The sequence below is a fragment of the Notolepis coatsorum genome, assembly GCF_963971535.1.
Source record: "Notolepis coatsorum genome assembly, chromosome: 6".
Taxonomy (NCBI): Eukaryota; Metazoa; Chordata; class Actinopteri; order Aulopiformes; family Paralepididae; genus Notolepis; species Notolepis coatsorum.
In genome coordinates this window covers 43,809,008-43,834,093 of record NC_140170.1, presented here as the reverse complement: position 1 = coordinate 43,834,093, position 25,086 = coordinate 43,809,008, and the positions used below count along the sequence as shown (strand labels likewise).

The window sequence follows — 25,086 nt, the reverse complement described above, 5'->3', positions numbered from 1 at the left end:
ACACACTCACTCAAACAAACAACACACTGCAGCACCCACTCTCCACACTTTAGATCACACAAACACACTTACACTTTATATTTATTGATAAAGGATTTGCACTACAACTCGTACACCTACTGTGAATTGTACCTAAATTGCACCTCGTCCCATTTCTCCATTTCTGCCTTGCACTATATAGTATTGTATATTAGTACACTGCACAGTATTGTATATTGTATGGTAACTACGTCTATTCTGCATCGAACATTGTACATGTGTCTAAACTGAGCACTGTGACCTCATTTTTTTACTTCTAATTTTACTATGTTATTTTATTTCATACTTATCTTGTCTTGCACAGTCTCTGGAGCGCAACAGTAAGAAGCATTTTGTACAAAAGTATTCTGTACTTCTGTATGACAACTATTAAAGAAACTTGAAACTTGAAACTTGAGGGATAAGCCGCCATTTTCCTTTGCTGAATACATTTTGGCCCGTCCAAATAGCGGCCTTTTGCCCCCCCCCCCACAGATATACATTAATGACTTTGTCATACTGTTTGAGTAACTGGGTCGGGAGAGTCAGCGGCAGCATATATAGGATATAATTTAATTTGGGAGCCAATATCATTTTTACTAAGTTTATCCTCCCCAGGAGGGACATATTCATCTTGGCCCAATTCTGGGTCAGAGCACTAATGTGTTCGATTATAGGGGCAATATTGGCTTGCATTAACTCTTTCAGACCTGGGATCAGCTTTATTCCTAGGTATATCAACCCTGACGGCATCCATCTGTATTGCCAACCCCTCCTGATAGCAGGGGGACAACATTTAGAGAGAGGCATTGCTTCTGACTTGCTCCAGTTGATTGTGTATCCAGATATTTCGGAGAAGGACTCGATAATAGTTCCAATGACCCCAGCTGCTGTTTGGGGATTGCTGGATACCAATAAGATATCGTCCGCATATACAAATAATTTATGTTCTATCTGCCCCGCTATTACCCCTTTGATGTCTTGATTAGTCCTTAGTGCGATAGCAAGTGGTTCGAGGAAGAGCGCAAACATTTGGGGAGAAAGCGGAGAACCTTGCCTCGTCCCCCGCCCTAGATTAAAGGGCGAGGATACGATCCCGTTGGTCTTCTCCACCACTTCTAACCACATTGTCATTTTGGATTCATTGAGACCCAAAATTCTTGCTGTAGATATTTCTTGATAAATCACATCGAGATATGTAATAATCCAGACCTTTTGGCACATTCTTTCCGGTTGGAACCATCGTGATGCTATCAGCTTTTTAGCCACTGTGATACCAGATAAAACCAATCTCTTTAGCTGTGGATGTACTGCACACTCAAAAACATCATTCAGCAGTAATACAGAGGGGGGTGTACAGGTATATTCAGAGTTAAGAGATTTGTAATTGCTGGGTCACCTCTTTCCAGAATATCTTAACTGGTGGTCAGTCCCAGTACATGTGCATAAATGTCCCCTCATCCCCATTTGTACATAAGGAGCATTTGGAGTCTTGTTTAAGACCCATTTTTTTTCAGTCTTATAGGAGTCAAGTAGGGGAGAGTGGGGTGAGTAGTGCCACTTTTTACTTAAAGTGCCTTTAAAGCAAGGGGATTACAGTAATGCCCCCAACTAAAATATGTACACATAGTTTAGGATGTTGTGCATCCCTGGGGACAATCATTTTGGATCTTAAATAAACAGTTTCAGAAATATAGCTTTAGAAAAGAAAGTGGTTTTGTGGCACAACTTGCCCCCAGTGCGGGGTAAGTTGTGACATTAGAGAGAATACACTGGGGTAAATTGTGCCATTGATAATTTTATGTAAAACAGATCATTTTATTCTCAAAAGCGGTAAAAGCATCCTGCAGATCTTCATCTCCTTTCCAACCTGACGTATAATCTTCCCCTGTTGCACCTCTTTCACTGCTCTTTCCAACTTCTCAAGAGGAGTTAAAACCCTGTCTGTCTTCCGTTTGTATATCTGCGTGGCATGATGGATTTTGGTCTAAAATTAAGAATATCACATAGTTTTAGTGATCAAATGCAAGAATGCAATGTACAATAACAATAAAATACAATAAAGTAATATATATAGTTAATCAAATAAGTTGGGGCAACTTAACAAAGAGAATATCTGGCACAATTTAACCCAGGCCTATTGGCACAAATCACCCCAAGCCTACCATTTTGAAAAAAATGCATCCCCCAGCTGTTTTGAGCTAGCATCATGCTAACTGTATAGACTCATGGTGTAGCTTACTAAAGCACTAAAACATGTGTGAACTGTTTTCAAAGTTGTCTATAATTGTTCAAACACAGCAATAAAAAAACCTTTATCATACAAATTTTACTTTGGAGGGCAAAAAACTGTTTTTTGAACTTAAATGTGCTTACCTCTCAGGCCAGGTGTCTCCCTTCTCTGCAGGTTGAGTGAAATTGATGCCTCTTCAAAAATATGTTGTCACATGACCAACTTCTTCTATGGTTTTCTAGATAACAGGGGTGGAACTACATGCCCCTTGGCACTACTCACCCCACTCTCCCCTATGTCCTGTGAATATATAAGATTTATTTGTTGATGGTCCGGGTTCCTTGATGTAAATCGAACATTTGCCCAGGCTTCTTGCCAATCAAAATCACTTTCCAGGTCTGGTATATCCCTCCTCCAGACGGAGTCTAGGTGGAGGGTTTCATACGAGGACGTTAGTAATTGATGATAAAAATCTGAAACAAAACCTCTCGATGTCACTCTTTCATAGAATAATTTGTGGTATCTGTGGTGTTCAATTGGTATCTTTAATGGAACACAGTGAGACTTCAAACATAACAATAACTGTGTGTAAAAAAAATGTGTGGACTCGGTGAGATTAAATTTTTTGCGTATTTCTTCATAACTACAAAAACCCTGTTTGTTAAAAACATCATCTAATGAGTGTATGCCTTGCTTTTCCCATATAGGGAATCTTATAGGTCGTTTTCCAATCAGGAGTGCATTGTTATTGAATAAGGGAGTATGATTATGCCATTTATGTGCAGGGTTAGGATATTTTTTTTGTGTTTCATGCCATATCCGGATCGCATGAGTAATTATGGGGCCAAATTTTCGTTCGCATTGCTTAATTGATAATTTAGTGTACATGCTATGTCCTTCAGTCTATGTGGGGCTACTATATTTTCTTCTAATTTTCTCCAGGATACTAATGCTTGGGGATCAAACCATGTTGTCAATGGTCTTAAAGTGTACGCCTTAAAATAGTGGAAAAAATCTGGAAATGCCATACCACCGTCTGCTTTGTTTCTCTGTGCGGTGGATCTTTTTATACGTGGTGGTTTGTTATTCCAAATAAATTTGTATGTGGAGGAGTGTAATTTTTTCCAGTAACCCTCTGGAGGGGGTAACGGTAGCATTGAGCTGAAGAAGTTGATTCTAGGTAGTACGTCCATCTTAACTATTGATATCCGTGCCTGTACTGAGTTTTTAAGTTTTGACCACCTATCAAGGTCATCTTTGATTTTGTTTTGGATTTTTGTGTAATTGTGCTTCACCGTTTGTCTTATGGTGGGGAATATTTCCACTCCCAAACATCTAAAGTGTATGTCATGTAATATGTCCCTATGCCATAAATGTCATGTATGTTGTGTATGTCATAAATGTCACTATGAATTGAAAATGGGGGACCCTGATGTAAACAAGACGAAAGTCTTTCTCTGGTCTGCATCCCCTTAACAATTGTGTGTATTGGGCCGTACTGTATTGTACCCATTCTGCAATCTGTTAAATAAAGTTTTCATTCATTCATTCATCATTCATTCATTCATTCATTCATTCATTCATCATCATCATCATCATTTTACATTCGGGGACGGGTTATACTTCTCATCCTGGCCACTAGAGGGCGTAGTAGGATTTCTACAACCTAAAGTATTCGCGTCACTTCTGTTGCCGGAAGTAAACCGCGCCTGACAGGGGAAAGACATGTGAGTTTGTTTGGGATAATATTTCCATGTGGCACCACTACCTACAGATTTAATTCAGAAACAGTTTAAAGCACAATTGATTGGCAAAACACACCGGCGGTCAGCAGCAACAATGGCGGGTAAAAAGGGCAAGAAAGAGAAGAAGGTAAAAGGAGCGGAGAAAACAGCGTCCAAGATGGAGAAGAAGGTTTCCAAGAGGTCCAAACGAGAGGAGGTGTGTGAGATCAAGTTAGCTATAATGTTAGCCTTTGGTCTGTTGTTCTCTCTCTCTATCCGATATAGATGTATCGTGTGATCATTCCATCCCTTCCTCCTCTCCATCCTCCTTGTTGCATTATCTTGCCTGTCCCACCTTATCTTCTGTCTTGTAGTATTCATCATCATGCCCTCCATTAACAAACACGATGAATTAATCTATATCTTTAAATCCCAAGTACATTAGTTGAGTAACAAACAAGTGCAAGATTGACTGATTGATTGATTGATTGATTGATTGATTGGAAATGTTATTTAACAGATTGCAGAATGGGTACACAATTGGGGATGCAGACCAGAGACAGACTTTCGTCTTGTTTACATCAGGGTCCCCCATTTTCAATTCATCATAACATATATGACATACAGATAGACAGTACTGCTACATCTATACATTTATGACATACCAGATTTACAAATACAGTACTGTTTTTGATACAAGAAGAGTCTAAAAAAAGAGAGTATATACATTTGACGAAGAAACTGTACATTGGAGGAGGTGGGGGGGGGGAAGAGACAACAATACAGTTCTAAGGAGTGTTATTCTATGTAGGAAGACCTGGAGGCCCTTATAGCTGAGTTCCAGAGCCTGGACGCCAAGAAGACCGTTGTGGTGGAGACAACATGCCCACCACCGTCTCCCAGGTACCACACAACTGTTTAAAGGGGAATGCCACCCATTTTTAAGAATTCACACAGGCCAGTTCAGTTCACATGTGAACATGCACCACTCTCCCCTAAAGCTAGACATTGGAGAGAGAACCCTGTAATCGGTTATGGAGCCTAACCGGCATGTAAAATATGGGACTGTTTCATAGAAGATTAATGGTGCTTTTGACTTTATGAGGCCATAAAATATTTGCTTGAGCTCTTAAATGCGTTTTTAATTCCGGTTCAGACCTTCTAGCGATGCATAAATAATCGAGCACACTTGGTTTTAAGAACTCACAAAGAGTTTGAGCTTTGTGCCTTTCTCAACTGATAAGTTACTAGCTGAAAATTTACATTTTACAATGTTTAGAAACATTTCCAGTCATTTCCATCAGAAAACATCAACACTCATGTAGCCGTTATTGAAAATAAGAACTTGTTCTTAATTAACCTGCCTATTCAAATAAAGGTTTGATGATGATGAGTTGCCGTCTATTGTTTGTACTTTATAGACGGCTTAACATTTACACCAAAAACATTCTAAATGGATCCAAGTTAATTTCCCGTTGCAATGTTTGCTAATGCAATAACCGACTGGAAATACACTTGGGTCCAAACTGTTACCTAGCAACAGAATTCCAGTGAAACGGTCTATATTTTAGAGATGGCTGTCAATCAGTTTGTGGATAATAACATGTATGTCTCCAAAATGTCTTTCATTTAGGTGATGGCGCTTTGCCTTTTGTTCTATTTAGATTGCAGACAGTGCCTTTATATTATTATTAACACAAAAAAGAGACAAGTACAGTATAACCCCCCCCCCCCCACCCAGCCCAAGGCCGTAATTAAAAACCAAGTTATGTAAATATATGTATATACATACATACACACACATACAAGCATATATATATACACACACATACATACACATACGTATACATACGTATACATACACATACACTATAATAATAATAATAATAATAATAATAATAATAATAATAATAATAATAATAATAATAATAATAATAATAATAATTATCATCATATTGAAAGTAATGGAAAATAATTATAATAATTAGAAATGAAATACACATAATATAGTTGTGGGCCAATTACTGACATGTACATTGTTTGGCAATGAATAGGAACATCTTACAGGATTATGCATCATTGGATCCAACTGGCAACTTCATAGTTATGTAACGATGTCAAGTGAGGGATATGCTTTCGACAAATTCTATAAAGGGGGCCCAGGTTTTAATATCTATCTCTGGAGTTACTCTGGTTACATCTCAGCTTCTGGTGCCTTTTTAAACGTCTCACTGTCTGCTCAAATGAACAAGGTCTCCATCTGTCTCTGTCTCTTGGTGCCTCTCAGACTGAACGCCTCCCTCTCAGCTCACCCTGACAAAGATGAAATCATCCTATTCGGTGGAGAATTCTTCAACGGCAGGAAGGTAACAGCTTTAGTAATGTATTTAGAGTAACTAAGGTTTACATTTTTTAAGGATATTTTTAACCGCACTCAATATGTTTGAGGGGCACAAATTCACAGGAAAATGTCCGCAATGCAAATAACTAGAAAACGCATGGTAATACCTGTATTTTCAAGTACAACGATGCATAGGCAGTGTAGCTACATGAGTAGAGCTCCGGACTCATGATCGGAAGATCACGGTTCGAGCCCCGGTCAAGGCCGTTGTCGGAAAGTGGTGTTGTTGTCCAGAAGGGGGCACTCTGTCCTCTGGACTAGTCAGTAACAATGCCCCTGTTACAGTGACGCCGTACAGCTGCGAGTGCCGTCCTTCGGATGAGATGCTAAACCGTGGTCCTGACTGAATTCGGTCGTTAAAGACCCCAGGGCATTTATCGCAAAGAGTAGGGGGTTCCCCGACGTTCCTGGCCAAATTCCCAATCAGGTCTCTGACATCAAGGCCATTTAATCATCCCTTCCCCTTAATTGGCTGATATCAATCCCTGTCTCCTGAGCCGTTCAGCCATTGTGTGTAGTGTGATGTGTGCCGGGTGCCTGGCAGCCATTGAGCCTGCGTAGCCCAAGGTTGGGTGCTGCCTACCAGTGGTGGTGAAGGAGGCAATTTCCAACCTACATTGTGGGGAGCGCTTTGAGTGTCTAGAAAAGCGCTATATAAATGTAATGAATTATTATTATAATTATTATTATAGGAAGCAGCACGACTACAACATACCTCCATTACCATCATCAGCTACATGTAACCACACTGATGTAAACTAGAGCCACAGATGTGCTCGTAATCAGCTACACTGCCAGATCATATTCACACAGCTACCCTTTACCAATATTAAACGGTTGATGCTATCATGACTGGCTAGCTAGTTTATATCTGGAAAATATAAATTGAATGAGAGAAGAGGTCGGATATCTTTTTGTTGTATAATTCATCTTTATTGTAGTGTTTCCATTCGTCAATACCAATCAATACCCATATAACAAAACATTTATCAATAGGGTCATTGTACAATGGAGGCCTTATACGGATTGTTTGTCTAGTTCTCTGTCCTCCAGCATGGCTGCCTGTAATCGTCGGTAACCACTTTCAAAAGAAAATGCCTAATTTATGTGCAGTTGTAGAGCAGGTGAAACACTGGAAAAGCATATTACTGTTCTCCTGTGACTTGTTTACAAGATCCAGTAATAAAGACACCAACTTATTATGTTTATGTTGATATTATTTCTCATAAATCAACACATAGCAACCGTTGTTTTGCACATAGCAACTGCACAGCATAATGGTTGCTATGCTATGCTAGGCATGGTGCTGGAATACAAATAACTACATAAACATTCTGTGCAAGGCCTCTATTAGGAAAGTACATTTTATCCAACATTAATTAACAAAATAATTATACTGGAATACACAGTTATTTTTTTTTGTGTTAACAGTCACCCACCCTTTTGTGGACTCCCATGTAAATTGAATCCGAGAGAAGTCAGATCTCAAAGATAAGATGAGGGGGCACAAGCATCCCAGTTTGAATAGGCATGACACCTCTGTTATTAATGTAGTGTATATAAGTCTGGTTATTAACACACACACATAGTGACTCATAATCAGTCACACATGTCAACAACCAGACAGAAATACAACTTTGTTTGAGGCATATTATGAACTGATCATGAGACACCATTATAAAGTTATAATTCCCCCTGTAACTGTGTGCCTTTGGTACAGTAAAGTGTTATCATACTTATTTATTTTTACTGCCTCTTTTCCTTATCCGCCAATTACAACTGTTTCTTTCCTCGGACCAACAGTCCGTGGTGTAGTGGTTAACACTGTCGCCTCACAGCAAGAAGGTCCAGGGTTCGATTCCCGCTTGGGGACCAGGTTTCCATGATGCCAGGTACTCGGGTGGGGTATCTCCCAGGCCCCTCTGTGTGGAGTTTGCATGTTCTCCCTGTGCTCGCAAGGGTTTCCCCCCCCGATAAGATAAACCCAATGGAAAAACATGCACAACAGATCGCTAACGCTGTGGCGTCCTTGACGAAGACGGACAGGAGCACTTGGATTGGTCCCCGGGGCACGGCTCACGTTGACGCCCTATCTGCTCCCGGCTGCCCATGGGGGGAAGGACAATGGGATGGGAAAAGTGCAGAGAGACATTTCATCGGCGACTCAGTGCATGTGTGTGTGTGTTCCTGTGGGTCGCCCATCTCGCGCGTGTGTGTGTTAAACTGCATGACAAATAAAGACTTCTAGTCTTCTAGTCTAACAGTTGTGATTGGAGGATCAAGAAAAGAGGGCGTGGTTTGAAATAGGTCGATTCTCCCCTTTATTGTCCCTGTTCAGTGTACACTGTAGAAAAAGTAAAAAAAAAAAAAAAAGTTTATGGCTTATGTTATGTTAAGAGATTTTACTCCCAGTCCCTTTGGTGCCATCTGGTAAACAAGTCTTTAGTGAAACAACAGTGTGTTGATGTCTCTCTTCTTACAGACGTATCTGTACAACGATCTGTTCTTCTACAACATCAAGAAGAACAGCTGGGTTAAATCAGACATCCCCAACCCTCCTCCTCCACGCTGTGCTCACCAGGTAAATATACACTACGGCTAAACAAATAAATATCAATACACTACTGCTAAACAAATAAATATCAATACACTACGGCTAAACAAATAAATATCAATACACTACGGCTAAACAAATAAATATCAACAATATACACTACGGCTAAACAAATAAATATCAATACACTACGGCTAAACAAATAAATACCAACAATATACACTACGGCTAAACAAATAAATATCAATACACTACGGCTAAACAAATAAATATCAACAATATACACTACGGCTAAACAAATAAATATCAATACACTACGGCTAAACAAATAAATATCAACAATATACACTACGGCTAAACAAATAAATATCAATACACTACGGCTAAACAAATAAATATCAATACACTACGGCTAAACAAATAAATATCAACAATATACACTACGGCTAAACAAATAAATACCAACAATATACACTACGGCTAAACAAATAAATATCAATACACTACGGCTAAACAAATAAATACCAACAATATACACTACGGCTAAACAAATAAATATCAATACACTACGGCTAAACAAATAAATATCAACAATATACACTACGGCTAAACAAATAAATATCAATACACTACGGCTAAACAAATAAATACCAACAATATACACTACGGCTAAACAAATAAATATCAATACACTACGGCTAAACAAATAAATATCAATACACTACGGCTAAACAAATAAATATCAATACACTACGGCTAAACAAATAAATATCAATACACTACGGCTAAACAAATAAATATCAATACACTACGGCTAAACAAATAAATATCAATACACTACGGCTAAACAAATAAATATCAATACACTACGGCTAAACAAATAAATATCAATACACTACGGCTAAACAAATAAATACCAACAATATACACTACGGCTAAACAAATAAATACCAACAATATACACTACGGCTAAACAAATAAATATCAATACACTACAGCTAAACAAATAAATACCAACAATATACGCTACGGCTAAACAAACAAATACCAACAATATACACTACGGCTAAACAATTAAATTCCAACTAGAATGGGTGCTCATTGGAGCACATACAGTATGTCCATGCTATATTGGGTCATACTGTACATAGTTCCCCCCAATGAATGATGGACAGATAGAATTTTCAGGATGTGCGTCACATTAAGTGCTTTCATGCAGTTTGTGGTTTTTATTGAGATTGATGTACCTTTAACCCTTTCACTGCCACACGACAGCCGGTTAACCCTTTCACTGTGACAATACAGAAGGTTAGCCCTTTACTATCACACAACCGACGGCGATGCTCCATCATTAGCATCATTAGCTCCGCGGATGCGGAGCTAATGATGTTAATGATGGAGCATCGCCGTCGGTTGTGTGATAGTAAAGGGTTAACCTTCTGTCGTGTGACAGTGAAAGGGTTAACATACACACGTTGTTTCCAATAGGAAAACGCTAGTGTTTACGTTAGGTAGTCCACAATTCGAAACAGAAACTCGTTGGTGGTGAAAGGAAATGGTGAAATCCTTTAGACACAATATATCGTGCTGCTTTACGATTTGTAACAAACGGCTCATCCCTCACACATCACTGTGTATTGTATGAATTGTCAGTTCAGTCATCCTTGGCCATAAGAAGACAGTTACGTTGGTATTTGTTTGGGGCAACTATCAACTTACATAAGCACTTCACTCATTCAACTAAGAGGTGGGCATTCGAATCTGAGATCACAAAATTATATCTCATACAGTATCATGTTCCCACTGTCAGAAGTGAATTTTGGAAACATGTGTTCAGCTATGCTATGCTGCTCCATTCTCCTGGAACCTGTTACAAGGCGATTTGAAGCTAGAGTCCCTCATTGGAATTGATAATTTTAAAGAAAAATAATTTATGTCTTTTTGCCACGGTCTGCTCATGTTTTTCATATTGTCTGTTTTCATTGAAATGTCATTTTCTGTATGCTGCCTTCTTGACTGTATGCTGCTGCCCACATGAGAAAGAGGTGGACACATCAGTGATTACCCTGATTAAATAAAGGATTAAAGAAACCTGACGTCTCAGGCGTGGCTGCAAATCATGTTGTGATTTCTCAAAACCCAACTTTTAGTGACACTAGCTGGTTATGATGTACAATTAGCACAGATTTCAATGGTGAAATGCGTTTACTGCTCAGTTGCTCGGTTAAAATAGTGAACTTAAGAGTCGCATTTTGGTACCGGCCGAGCACTTTATCCATTGATAATGTCACATGTCTGCACTACTGTGCCACAATCTTGGTAGGCAAACAACAGCTGTATTATTTTTTGATAACACGCCCCTAGTGATCAAATCGCACGTGTCGACGAAAAGCCATGAAAATACTGTGAACGCCACATAGCTGTGTAATCTTCATTTTGACCACCAGGAGGCACACTACCCAAACGCAACACAAATCAAAGGGCACTTTAGAATGTATCGGCAATGTCATCATAGCTGTGATTGATTGGACTGCTAGGCACAATGACACCAATTAACCCTTTCACTGCCACACGACAGCCGGTTAACCCTTTCACTGTGACAATACAGAAGGTTAGCCCTTTACTATCACACAACCGACGGCGATGCTCCATCATTAGCATCATTAGCTCCACGGTTGCGGAGCTAATGATGCTAATGATGGAGCATCGCTGTCGGTTGTGTGATAGTAAAGGGCTAACCTTCTGTCGTGTGGCAGTGAAAGGGTTAAAGTGTTCTCACTAAACCTGAATTAAGTGCATATTAAAACACACACTGTCTTCTTTTCGCCTTATCCTCTCTTTCTCTTCCTCCTTCTCTTCCCCCTCCTCATTATCTCCCCCCTCTCTTCCTTCTCTTCCTCCTCTCCTCCTTATCTTCCCTCTCTCCTCCTTATATTCTCCTTATCTTCCTCCTCCTCTCTTCTTCCTCCTCTCCTCCTTCTCTTCCCCCTTCCCCCCTTCTCTGCATCCTCTTCCCCCTCTCCTCATTCTCTTCCTCCTCTCCTCCTTCTCTTCCTCCTATCCACCCCCTCTTCACCCTCTTCCTTCTTTTCACCTCCTCTCATTTTCTTCCTCTCCTCCTTCTCTTCCCCCTTCCCCCCTTCCTCTTCCCCCTCTCCTCATTCTCTTCCTCCTCTCCTCCTTCTCTTCCTCCTATCCACCCCCTCTTCACCCTCTTCCTTCTCTCCACCTCCTCTCATGTCTTCCTCTCCTCCTTCTCTTCCTTCTATTCCTCCTCTCCACCTTCTATTCCTCCTCTCCTTCTCTTCCTCCTCTCCTTCTCTTCCTCCAACTTATTTTCCTCCTCTCCACCTTCTTGTCCTCCACCCCTCCTTTCTCATTTTCCTCCCTTCTCCCATAATCTCTCTCCTCTGTGTGCCATCTTTCTCCCCCTCTTCTCCTCTACCCCCGGCCCCTTCTATCCTCTCTCTCTCTCTCTCTCTCTCTCTCTCTCTCTCTCTCTCTCTCTCTCTCTCTCTCTCTCTCTCTCTCTCTCTCTCTCTCTCTCTCTCTCTCTCTCTCTCTCTCTCTCTCTCTCTCTCTCTCTCTCTCTCTCTCTCTCTCTCTCTCTCTCTCTCTCTCTCTCTCTCTCTCTCTCTCTCTCTCTCTCTCTCTCTCTCTCTCTCTCTCTCTCTCTCTCTCTCTCTCTCTCATCCCTACTCCTCCTATGCATCCTCTTCTTCCTCTTCCTCTCCCCCTCCTCAGGCTGTGGTGGTGCCCCAGGGAGGAGGTCAGTTGTGGGTATTTGGTGGAGAGTTTGCCTCTCCAGACGGTGAACAGTTCTATCACTACAAGGACGGCCTCTGGGTGCTGCACCTGGCCACAAACACCTGGGAAAACATCAAGTAAGTATGGAAAGACACTCGAGACTCTGTCTGATGGATGGATGGATGGATGGATCAACCAATATTATAATATATATATTTTAATTAGTGATGCACGGTATATCGGCCACCGATATAATATTGGCCGATATGGCAGTTTTTTTTACACATCGGTATCGGTCCGATATCAAGATAGGGCCGATATGGGCAGATAAAAAAATAAACCTTTTATTTTTTTAAATCTTTTTGTTATTATATATTTTTTTCCTTAAATAGTTAAAAAATATCAGTCATTTCTGAAAATAAGTTACAAAAGTAAAAAAAAAATGCGTTTTTGGAAAATAGCTTTTTATTTGATTATCATAAAAAAGTGTTTTCTCTATTGTTGCTGAATAATGTCTCTCAGTTATCACACTTTGTACATGTAAAGAGGCTAATCTTGTCCGGTCTTACGGCTGCCAAAAAGCTAATAGCATCACGCTGGATTCAACCGGATAAAATGTGCCGGAGGATATGGATTCTTACCTATCTTGATGTGATTTACCTAGAGATATCTACCGCACGAATTCTAGGTGTCAATGAAGCCAGCATAGCAATCTGGTCAGATGTGGTGGAGAGGATAAAGCATTATATGAACTTTTAATCCTTGGTGTCAAACGGAATAATGGATGCTATCCACATCTTAAATCTACATCTATTTTGATTTAAAAACAGGACTGTCATTATTGTTAGTATTATATCGGTAATAGCCCTGGGATTTATAGTGGATTTCTACTGTTAACACTTTCTTTGCCACGCTTATGTACATCCTTATACTATCCTCTGCCAGCTCTATTTGTCTATGGAGAAGTTCCCCTTCTTTGCAGGGCTATAACTTTTTAAATTGTATTGCTAAATTGACATTACTATGGCCCATTCAACGTCAATTATCTATCGTTCAGGATGTAGGAACATTATACTTTTTCATTCACATATTCATACTAAAATACGGTCTAAAGTATAAATATGTTTTTATCGTTTTCTGCAGCATTCTGCAGAACGTGATTTATAGCCCTAAATTCATTATATTGATGATCAAATACAGTTTGATAGCGATCGGCGCTAGATAACATTTTTCAAATGGACGTGTTTGATAAGTTACTACTTATCATCTGATGTTGACCGGATGGGGGGGGTCGGTTATAATTCCGTGGCCAACGTTAGATGATTCATGTAGTGTAGGTGATATGATCATTAGAGCAGTTTGTATCGAACACGGTAAAAATAAATGCTGAAACTTACCCCAGTCTCCTCGGGCCGTTGGGCGATGAGCGTGGAGCAAAAATATTCCTATTATGGGATGTTGAAATATGCGATCCATCTCCAGGTTGTATAATAGTATATACGTCCAAATCATGTTGTTTATCGAGTTATTGGTAACGGATCGCTATCCATTGTGTCAAGCTCGAGTCCCGGGACATATAGCGAGTGATCGGACCGAATTTGGATGAGCACCAGTTTCCGTTTCCGGTTTCCGGTGTGGGCGATCCGCCGATCGGCCACCAGATGGCGCTCTTGAACCGTTGGAGAGTTGAGAGGGGATCAACAGTAGATCTCAAGTCTCCGCGGGAGAAATATGATTGCGATCACAGATTTTAGAAATATTGATCTCAATGACGTGTTACGGCACCATTGGCAGAATTAGCATGGTGGGGAATGACGAGTTAAGGCGTCCTTGGCGATTAAAGTGTTAATGTTTGTGTGTAATGTAAAAAAAAACATTTGTTAAAAAAAAATAATAATAATAAGTGTTTTCTATACAAAGATATCGGTATCGGCCAGAACAGCAATATTAATATCGGTTATCGGTATCGGCCACAATTTTCACATCGGTGCATCACTAATTTGAATCAATGGATGGAGGAGCCGCACATTGACGGGCACTGTTACCCATACTGTACGAACTATGAACTCTGTTGCTTATACTCAATTTATACCTACTGCCTTCACTGTCTACAACTGCCTCATACTGTAATTATAACTATCTACCTCAAACTATAGTCTACCCATATAACTCTGTATGATAGCATGTACAATAATGCTGTATATATATTTACTGTATATATATATTTATCCACACCTGTCTGAATATACCTGCATATTCCTGTTTACATAACTGTATACTATATCTATATCTGTATATCCCTTAACTACTCTTACTACTAGTTATACCACTGGCCAGTATGACTTACTACCATAGTATATTTACTACTATAACACTGTAGATACATCTGATTAGCATTATTACTCAGTAGTACACAGTTATATAATTGTATATTCCAGTTGTACATTGTAGTGTTTCCCCTGAAAAAATAATTCAACAGCGTTGCTATGTATCACCAGAGCTGTGACTGCTCACGGTGTTTTAAAATATTATAATTACATATTTTCATTTAATCTCTGTATAACCACGTTAGTCACCTCCATGTCTTATTCCAGAGACACCTGTTGTCATGTGTGTCTTCCAGGGCAGCAGGCGGCCCGTCTGGGAGGAGTGGTCATCGGATGGTGCTCAGCAAGAGACAGCTGCTGGTGTTTGGAGGCTTCCATGAGAGCACCAGGTAGGGAGGGGTTTAAAGAGTGATGAACAGTCGGCTAAATATCCACATCTGATGAGGACTGATCTGATGAGGACTGGAGGCCTACTGTAGCAACACAAACATTCCACTGAAACGTCTATACGGGCAAACCTTGGAGATGCATCCCTGCAGCAACTTTGTTTAACACTCCCGAAGCTTGCAAGTGATTTTAAAATCTTCTCTTCTCTTCTTTCCTCTCCTCTCCTACAGGGATTTTATCTACTACAACGATGTCTATTCCTTCTCTCTGGACACCTTCTCTTGGTCTCGCCTCTCTCCATCTGGCTCCGCCCCTTTGGCGCGGTCTGCCTGCCAGATGACCTCCACGCCAGACGCCTCTGGGGTCATTATCTACGGGGGATACTCTAAATCGGTAAGTGGTGTGTGTGTGTGTGTGTGTGTGCGTATGCGTGCGTGCATGACGTGTGTATTTATCCACTGAATTACCTGGGATGAGCTCAAAGTTAGCTGGATATATATAGAAGCGAAAGTCTGTGTTTGTAGTGTAGTGTGTGTGGTTTATTCCATGACTATTTATTGCATGGTCTATTTGATGCAATATTCAGTTCCAAACACACATTGTGATTGGACGAGAGACATTCCATGAGTCTTTACAATGACAGTATAAGAATTGGCATTTTACATCAATAACAGGGAACTATTCATTGTTTGTCGAGGACCAAAATAAAGCATTGGTCCTTTTGTCTATGTTTTAAGGGGTTATGTGTACAAATGTTGCATGAAAATACTCAAGTTCATGCTCTATGGTGGTTTATTGGCACTGGTGATCCTACAGAACTATGACCACATCACAGCGGTGCAAATAACCATGACATGGATGACACTGACTCTTGCATGCTACTGCCTAAGCAGGGGTCTCAAACTGGCGGGGCGTGAGTTTGAGACCCCTGGCCTAATGGAACACTCTCACTTGATATCAGTTTAACCTCTGTGTGTCCAGCAGCCCCAGAGAGAGGTCCAGGTGCATGCTAACCTAGCTTAGCACAAAGACTGGAAGCAGTATGAAGCAGCTAGCCTAGCTTAGCACAAAGACTGGAAGCAGTATGAAGCAGCTAGCCTAGCTTAGCACAAAGACTGGAAGCAGTATGAAGCAGCTAGCCTATCTTAGCACAAAGACTGGAAGCAGTAGGGAGCAGCTAGCCTAGCTCCATCAGGGGAAAAAAAAATACAACTTCCAACGACTCCAAGAGAGATGAAACAATTTGTGATGATGAAAGATTATAAATCTGAATGTTTGGACATTGCTTGTGGTGTCCCCCAGGGGTCAGTGTTGGGTCCAAAATTGTTCATCTTGTACATAAACGGTAAAGTATCTAATAATATATTTAAATGTATTTTATTTGCGGATGACACTAATCTTTTTTGTTCTAGTGAGAATATCCAGCAACTTTTAGAGGTCATCACATCTGAAATGAAGAAATAAAAAAAATGGTTTGATAGAAACAAATTATCATGAATTTGAGCAAAACTAAAATTATGTTATTTGGAAACTGTAGATTAAATACCCATGTACAAGTTAAAATAAATGATGCGATTATTGAAAGAGTTTATGAAAATAAATTCCTAGGTGTAATAATAGACCATAAAATCTGCTGGAAACCTCACGTAAAACATGTCCAAACTAAACTGTCAAGAAGCATTTCAGTCATGAGTAAAGTAAAGCACATTCTGGATAAAAAATCACTCTACATTCTCTACTGTTCACTAGTTTAACCATATTTAAATTACTGTGCTGAAGTCTGGGGAAACACTTATAATTCTACACTACAACCACTTTTTATACTCCAAAAAAGGGCCATAAGGATAGTTCACATTGCAGGTTATCGAGATCACACAAACATATTATTTTGAAAGTAAAACACATTAAAGTTAAATGATCTTGTGGAATTTAAAACAGCACAATTAATGTATAGCTAAATTAAAAGCAAAAGGTAATGTACTTCCAGGAAACATTCAAGAACTGTTCTTTGATAGGGAGGGGGGTTATAATCTGAGGAAGGAACTCAATTTAAAAGTTCTTAGTGTACGCACTACCATGAGAAGACACTGCATTTCAATATGTGGAGTGAAACTGTGGAACAGTCGGAATGTGGTGCTAAAGCAATGTCCAAATATGAGACAATTCAAACTGAATTATAAGGAAATTATGTTCACGAGGTACAGGGATGAGGAAGGGATTTGACATTCACGGGTGTTTACATTTTTATTTTATTTCTTTCATGTTTTACATATATAGTTTTAGTTTTTTGTTTTGCATATATATATATATTTGTTTTGTAAGGTTTTAAATTAGTACACTCATTTGAGTAGTGGAAAAGGGGTAGGATTAATTAAGTGTATACTTCTTCCTACTCCTTTTCGAACATGTAAATTGAGTTATGTTTTGCTTTTGTTATTTTTTTTCCCATTTAATTTCTTGAGATCAATGATTTGTTTTGATTTTATATTGTTTGTATTTATTTACATGTTCGAAGATTTCAAATAAAAAAATCAAATCAAAGAAAGACTCAGCAGAGATGAAATTGATATCAATCAAATTAGTGTTTCCCGTTGGAGTGTTCCTTTAAGTATAGATGTTGTGTGGCCACCATATTGTGTCAAACTGAAAATGATGTGCATTTGTGTTTGTTTGCACGTACGCATTTGTATGTGTGTGTTTTCCTCCTTTCATTGTATACTATAACCTGCTGTGTTGTGCGTGTGTGTGCGTGTGTGTGCGTGTGTGTGTGCGTGTGTGTGTGTGTGTGTGTGTGTGTGTGTCCATCCTCAGAAAGCTAAGAAGGATGTGGAAAAGGGAACGATTCACTCCGACATGTTCCTGCTGAAGAGAGACGGGAAGGAGGAGCAAGGTACTGGAGACTGATGAAGATGAGACTGTTCTCTGTGATGAAGATGAGACTGTTCTCTGTGATGAAGATGAGACTGTTCTCTGTGATGAAGATGTGTTCTCTGTGATGAAGATGATACTGTTCTCTGTGATGAAGATGAGACTGTTCTCTGTGATGAAGATGTGTTCTCTGTGATGAAGATGTGTTCTCTGTGATGAAGATTAGACTGTTCTCTGTGATGAGACTGTTCTCTGTGATGAAGATTAGACTGTTCTCTGTGATGAAGATGAGACTGTTCTCTGTGATGAAGATGAGACTGTTCTGTGATGAAGATGAGACTGTTCTCTGTGATGAAGATGAGACTGTTCTCTATGTTGAAGATGAAGATGAGACTGTTATCTGTGATGAAGATGTCGTTATGGACTCATTGGGCAGTTAGAGAATTTTAAGATGAAGTTAATATATTTGTATCAACATCCCAAGGATACTGTGTCTTGGACTGTACAGAATAGATGTAGGGATGCTGGAAGGTTGGTTTTATATACAACCACCTATTCCAAGATCTTCAGCTTGGGATGAATATAATGTTAGTTTGGAACAGCTAATACAATTGAGTATTACTGAAGCATCGGACCACACTGGAGTAAAAAAAAAAGAAAAATCTTGGATGAAATAAAAGCAGCATAAAGATGTTAAACCGGAGAGCGCGCGTCACATGATATCTATCGCCACACAGACGAGGTTGTCTGACTGTCCCTCCTCTTCCTCCAGAGAAGTGGTCTTGGTCCAGGGTGAGTCCTTCGGGTACCAAGCCCCCTCCTCGCTCGGGCTTCTCTCTGGCCGTGGGCCCTGGGGGGCGGGCCGTGCTGTTCGGGGGGGTGTGTGATGAGGAAGAGGACGAGACGCTGGAGGGGGACTTCTACAACGACCTGTACCTGTACGACACTGGGAAGAACAGGTGGTTCCCCGCTCAATTCAAGGTAATAACATCGTCTCAAACCCTGCCCTCTTTTCTTGATTGGCTAATTCCAGAAAACGGCGCTATGGAGCAATACGTGCATTTTACTAAAAGCGTTGCCGTTTCTCGCCTGGACACGCTACTATTTCCAAATCAAATGTATATAATAGGTATTATGTTTCATCATGAATGCATGAAATGGGGGGGGGGGGGTGGTAGTTTTTTGATGCTTTGATCGTCACCAATGGCATACGTTTTGGAGTACGTTACACATGGTCATTGCGATCGATGTGAAATCATGGTTGGATCAAAGCAGAATTTATGTCATATAGTCCTTACCTTCACTAGGAGGCAGGCCACGTGAGCGGATCGGCGCGGCCGAGAAATCCGCTCTTCGCTCTTTAAAGCTTGGTCCGCTCCGCTAATCACTCATGTTGACCCCGCCCCCAAGTCGCTCTCCGCTCGCTCCCCGCTCACCTTGAATCGAGCGCTCCCCGCGCCAGATCGCTCAGCAGTTTTTTTTCTTCTTTTTTTGGAGCATGGTGTAAATGAGCTCAAACTACAACAGTCTACACCCCCTGGGCCCCTTAACAATTGTTTGTATTGAGCCGCATTGTAATTGTAGCCATTCTGCAATGTTAAATAACGTTGTTTATCCATTCACTATCTCTATTAAGCGATGATAGGCTAGCCGAGCCACAATGCTATGGTCGCTGCCATTAACGTTAGCATGTAAGCTAACGTCAACAACAATGGCGTCGATATACTTTTTCTAACTGGAGTGAGTGTGGGCGTCTCTACAGTGACAAAGCCTGAACGAACAGCCTATCACAGGTTCACCCTTCTCATTGGTTGAAAATGGCCTTCATGTTTGTACATCGCCATCTGTTGCTTTGGCATTGTACTGCATGTATATATTACATCAGTGTTAAACCACTGTGAGCGGCCTGGAGTGGATTGGAGCGGAGGAGAACTCTCGCTCCGGACGTCGCGCCGACTCATTTTAAAACCCACTCCTCGCTCACGTCAAAACCGGCCGCTCCGCGCCCCGCGCCGCTCACGCTCCGATCCGCTCACATGCACTGCTAGGAGGTACCCCAAAAAGAATATTCCAATTGTCTGATCGCAATTTCCAGTATTGGTGTCCATCCTGTCGCCAACATAATCCACCACAACACATGCATCGGAGGCATTGGACGCGTTTCAATGTGATCGAGTGAACCGCTGGACTCGCCTGACCAAAAAAACTGCGCCCGGACTGAATTAAATGTAACACCGGGTATGAAAAAAAGGTTTTGAAGGGTGGGTGATACGGCCACCTAGCAGGATGCGGCCGGTATAGTTGACAGGAAATACACTTGGGTCCAAACTGTTCCCTAGCAACAGAATTCCAGTGAAACAATAGAGAGAATTGTCCTCGCTTAACTTTTATATCTATTTTGTCTGTTTTGTCTCTGTCTTTATGTTGTCTCCAGGGGGCTAAGTCGGAGAAGAAGAGACGTCGGAAGGAGAAGAAAGGAGAGGGGGAGGGTCAAGGAAAGGAGGAGGAGGAGGATACTGCCCCCCAGGGACCCATTGAGGTCATCAAGGAGATAGTAACCGAGGACGGCACAGTGATGACCATTAAGGAAGTATTCGGTGGAACCCGGGTCGAAGAGGAGGAGGAGGAGGAAGACGGGGAAGAGGAGGAGGATGAAGGTGAGATTGATTTGCAGTGGAGTTGAGAAGATCTTTTATCATTATTATTATTATTATTATTATTATTATTATTATTATTATTATTATTATTATTATTATTATTATTATTATTATTATTATTATTATTATTATTATTATTATTATTATTATTATTATTATTATTATTATTATTATTATTATTTATTTTTAAAGCTGCCGTATGTTAGATTGGCACCATGTGGCCATGAGTGGTAACTGCACCTTATTTAAACATGGAGGATAAGAGAAAACTGCAAACATGTTATAAAGTCATTTATTTATAAAGCTCGTTTAAAAACTCAAGAGCAGGGGCGCTCCAGTAGCACACCATGTACCGCGCTGCGTCGCGGATCGGCCGACCCGAGTTCGATTCCCGGACCCGCCGTCATTTGCCAAATGTCTTTCCCTGCTCTCTCTCCCGTTTCACCCTCACTGTATCTGTCGGTCATGTTTGACCAGGAAAAGCGATAAACGCTAAAAAATAAAGTAAAAAAAAAAAAAAACTCAAGAGCCAACCAAAGTGCTGTACAGTCAAAGCATAAACATTCATAATACAAAAAGGCACAGCAGGACAAGACGGTACAATCAGAGAATAAGACAACAGTAAGCCAACAGACAGATAGAGTAGCACAAAGTACAATATAGCACACAGGGGACAGAGGAACACAAGAACAGATACAAGGGGGAAGGGGCAAGATACAATTGCATGGAAGTGTGTGAGTTAGGGTGTGGGGAAATCAGGGTTTATTGAAGGCTAGGGAGTAAAAGCGAGTTTTTTAGTCAGGACTTAAATGTCTCCAGCGTGGGGGCCACGGCCTTGAAGGAGCGATCGCCTCTCTTTTTGAGTCTGGTGCGGGGGGGACACCAGCCAAGCCTGGTTGGAGGATCTTAGTGACCTTGGTGCTGAGTAGGGGGTTATGAGCTCTGTGATGTACAGGGGTGCTGCACCCGATAGTGCCTTAACACTTTGAGTGCCAACGACGAGAATTCTCGTTATTTCATGCCAACCGTTCAGTGCCAACGACGAGAAATCTTGTTATTTAATCGTTCTTTTTTTTATTAGCGATTTCCATAAATTTTTCATCAATCTAGCCTCACGTTACCACTGGGACTCTCTCTGAGCTCGAACAGGGAAAATACCGCCCCCTATCGTCTCCCGGATGATAATGCACCCATTGGGATGGAGTCAATGGAAACGCATGGGGAAAAGAAAATCCGGTATCCACATTTTACTCCTCAGGCATGTAATCCGAGCCGATTGCAGTCATCGCCGACCCTCAGAACAGCGTGGAATATGTGTTTCCAGTACCCAGCGTTGGATCAATAAACGCAATCGATATTTGGAATGGCGATCAGGAATTGGAATAATCTTTTTGGAGAACATCTGATCTGAGGTAAGAAATCTATTTGACCAGTCTTGGGATAATCAGAGCTTTTTTCACAGATGTATCAACGTGGGCCCTGTGTGTGTGTGTGTGTGTGTGTGTGTGTGTGTGTGTGTGTGTGTGTGTGCTGATCAGGAAATAAGATAATCGATTTTTCAGCCCGCTTCTCTAGCGTGCATAAGTACACATATACTATCGATAATCTAGCATTTATTTGAAAACGATTCATAAATAGGCCGAAAAATGACAATGTTTTTGTGTATTCCACTAAAGGGCGATTATCACAAAATCTTTGTTATTTTCTGAAAATGTCCAAAATGGTATAAAACGGAAATGTACCGATGAAAAAACAATCCGCTTCGACAATGTTGACTGCAAGCAAGTCATTGATAAGCGACGGGCGTATTAGACACATAGCCATCATTTAAGATATAGTTTATGCGTTCGCAAATGTGCTCGCCCTCTCGTTGAATAGAGTGTTGGCACTCAAGCGGTAAATCGTGCGCCCCCTGCTGGCACTGAAAGTGTTAAAGGCCACTGTTATGCTCTAGAAAAGAGAATTTTGGGGATTTCGCAGCATTGGTCATGTCCGACCAGAAGAGCTCATATCAACAAGTTCACTGTTTCATGCATCGCTGTTGGGAGGCTTTTATCCATCAGCCCTACTGCCTGCTAAAGAAGCTATGTTTTACACGGCGCAGGTGTAACTAATTAGTCAACACCACTGAGCTGCTGTCTCCTTCTAGTCCTTCAGCATCAACAAGCTTCTGACTGAGAATAAAAGCTACAATCTTATACATTTGTTGGGGATGATCTGATCAAATTCCTGAAGTTTGCATTCACCCACAAGTGCACTTCAGGAAACGTAACATTATTAGACTATTCAAAGTCCAGAAACATTTGGGAGAGGTTGAATTTAACTCTTGAAAACAAAACAGACGACAGACGACTGCAACACAGTACATGCAGTGGTTTAATGGTTTAATAGTAAAACAACAAATTAATTTCAAGATCCTCATGTTCACAATACAAAGCCATAAACGGTCTCGCCCCAGCTTACATAAAGGAACTCCTGGTCCAATCAGCCAGCTCCAGATCCCTCAGATCAAACGATCAAATCTGCCTTAAAATCCCACGCTCAAGACTGGTGACGAAGGGAAACCGGGCATTCGCAGTCGCAGCGCCGAAACTCTGGAACAAGCTCCCACTAAACTTAAAGTCTGCAAGCACTCTACGGACTTTTAAGGCCATGCTCAAAACCCACATTTTCACCCAAAAAAAAAAATCCACAAGCTAGTTTTGTGTTGTGGTATGACTGGTGTATTATGTCCGTCCGTTCTCTGTCTGCTTGGTTGGCCTGCATGTATTTATTTCTGTTTTCGTATTGTTCCTGTCTTTCTGTTTTAAATAGTATTTTTCCCCGGGCTGATGTGACTTGGTTGAGGGGCGCAATATAAATAAATGTATCATATCATATCACAGGAGATATTCCGTCCAAAAGACGGTCAAAATTGGTTCCAATTTCCGATTCTTAATTCTTCCTCCAGGTCCAACTCCAGATGTATATATTTCCAGATGTTATTGGGTGCGTTTCTCTCCCCACAGCGGCGGTTCCTCTGGTGGAGCCGTGTCCGCGCTCCAGTGCCATGGCCACCGTGCGCCAGGGGAAGCTCTTCCTGTACGGGGGCATGTTCGAGGTGGGAGACCGCCAGTTCACCCTGAACGACCTCTACTGCCTGGACCTCCACAAGATGGACCGCTGGGACGTCCTGGTTGAGATGGACCCCAGTGAGTCACACACACACACACATTTGAATGATTTATTCACGTGTACATCTATTATGAAGAGTACAAATACACCTAGTTGTTGTTCACATCCATCCCACTAAGTAGCAGCTGTTGTGTGCCTGGATACCCCCTGTAACACACGCACACACACACACACACACGCACACACACACACACACACACACACACACACACACACACACACACACACACACACACACACACACACACACACACACACACACACACACGTCCTCTTTTATTGATCCTCCAATCACAACCGTTGCTTTCCTCGAACAATTGCAAACGAGGCGTTATTGGTGGTTCTAGGGAACAGGGGATGATGAGAGGAAGAAACAAAGGATGACAAGATGTTGCAGGGAGGGAAAGAGAGAGGGAGACACGATGTGATCACCGTTGCTTTTCCCACAGAGACACAGGAGTGGCTGGATGAGTCTGAGTCAGAGGACGAGGAGGAGGAGGAGGAGGAAGAGGAGGAGGCGGCGGCTAAAGGTGGAGAAGAGGACGAGGCTAAAGGTGGAGAAGAGGAGGAGGCTAAAGGTGGAGAGGAGGAGGAGGAGTCTGAAGAAGAGAGCGTAGATGAGGAAGGTAAAGGACGACTTTCTCTATCTCTATCTGTCGTACTGTATCATTCTGCATGTATCTGTTTCTGTCTGTCTGCTTCTCTCGCTTTCCGACGTTTACCTCTACCTCTGTGTGTGTGTGTGTGTGTGTGTGTGTGTGTGTGTGTGTGTGTGTGTGTGTGTGTGTGTGGTGTGTGTCTGTGTGTCTGTGTGTCTGTGTGTCTGTCTGTCTGTCTGTCTGTCTGTCTGTAGACCAGGACGAGCACCCCACGGTGAAGGAGGGGGAGACGGTGACAGACTACCAGGCTCGTACGGAGCAGCATTGGGTGGCCCTGGCCCGCTCCAACATGGGCACCGACGCCAAAGACAAGAAGGTGGCCAAAGTGGGCGTTGCT

General features: G+C 41.3%; 1 protein-coding gene across 1 annotated transcript in view; it reads left to right on the top strand.

Moving 5' to 3' along the window:
- The first annotated feature begins 3,960 nt into the window (after window positions 1–3,960).
- klhdc4 (kelch domain containing 4) overlaps window positions 3,961–25,086 on the top strand; it is a 21,603-nt gene continuing 477 nt past the window's right edge. Inside the window, 12 exon segments of the mRNA XM_084317626.1 lie at window positions 3,961–4,192; window positions 4,787–4,878; window positions 6,263–6,341; window positions 8,859–8,957; window positions 12,675–12,814; window positions 15,301–15,393; window positions 15,622–15,784; window positions 18,203–18,281; window positions 19,032–19,240; window positions 20,694–20,916; window positions 23,925–24,107; window positions 24,540–24,716. Coding sequence (XP_084173752.1) covers window positions 4,091–4,192; window positions 4,787–4,878; window positions 6,263–6,341; window positions 8,859–8,957; window positions 12,675–12,814; window positions 15,301–15,393; window positions 15,622–15,784; window positions 18,203–18,281; window positions 19,032–19,240; window positions 20,694–20,916; window positions 23,925–24,107; window positions 24,540–24,716 — 1,639 coding nt within the window. The 5' untranslated portion in view covers window positions 3,961–4,090.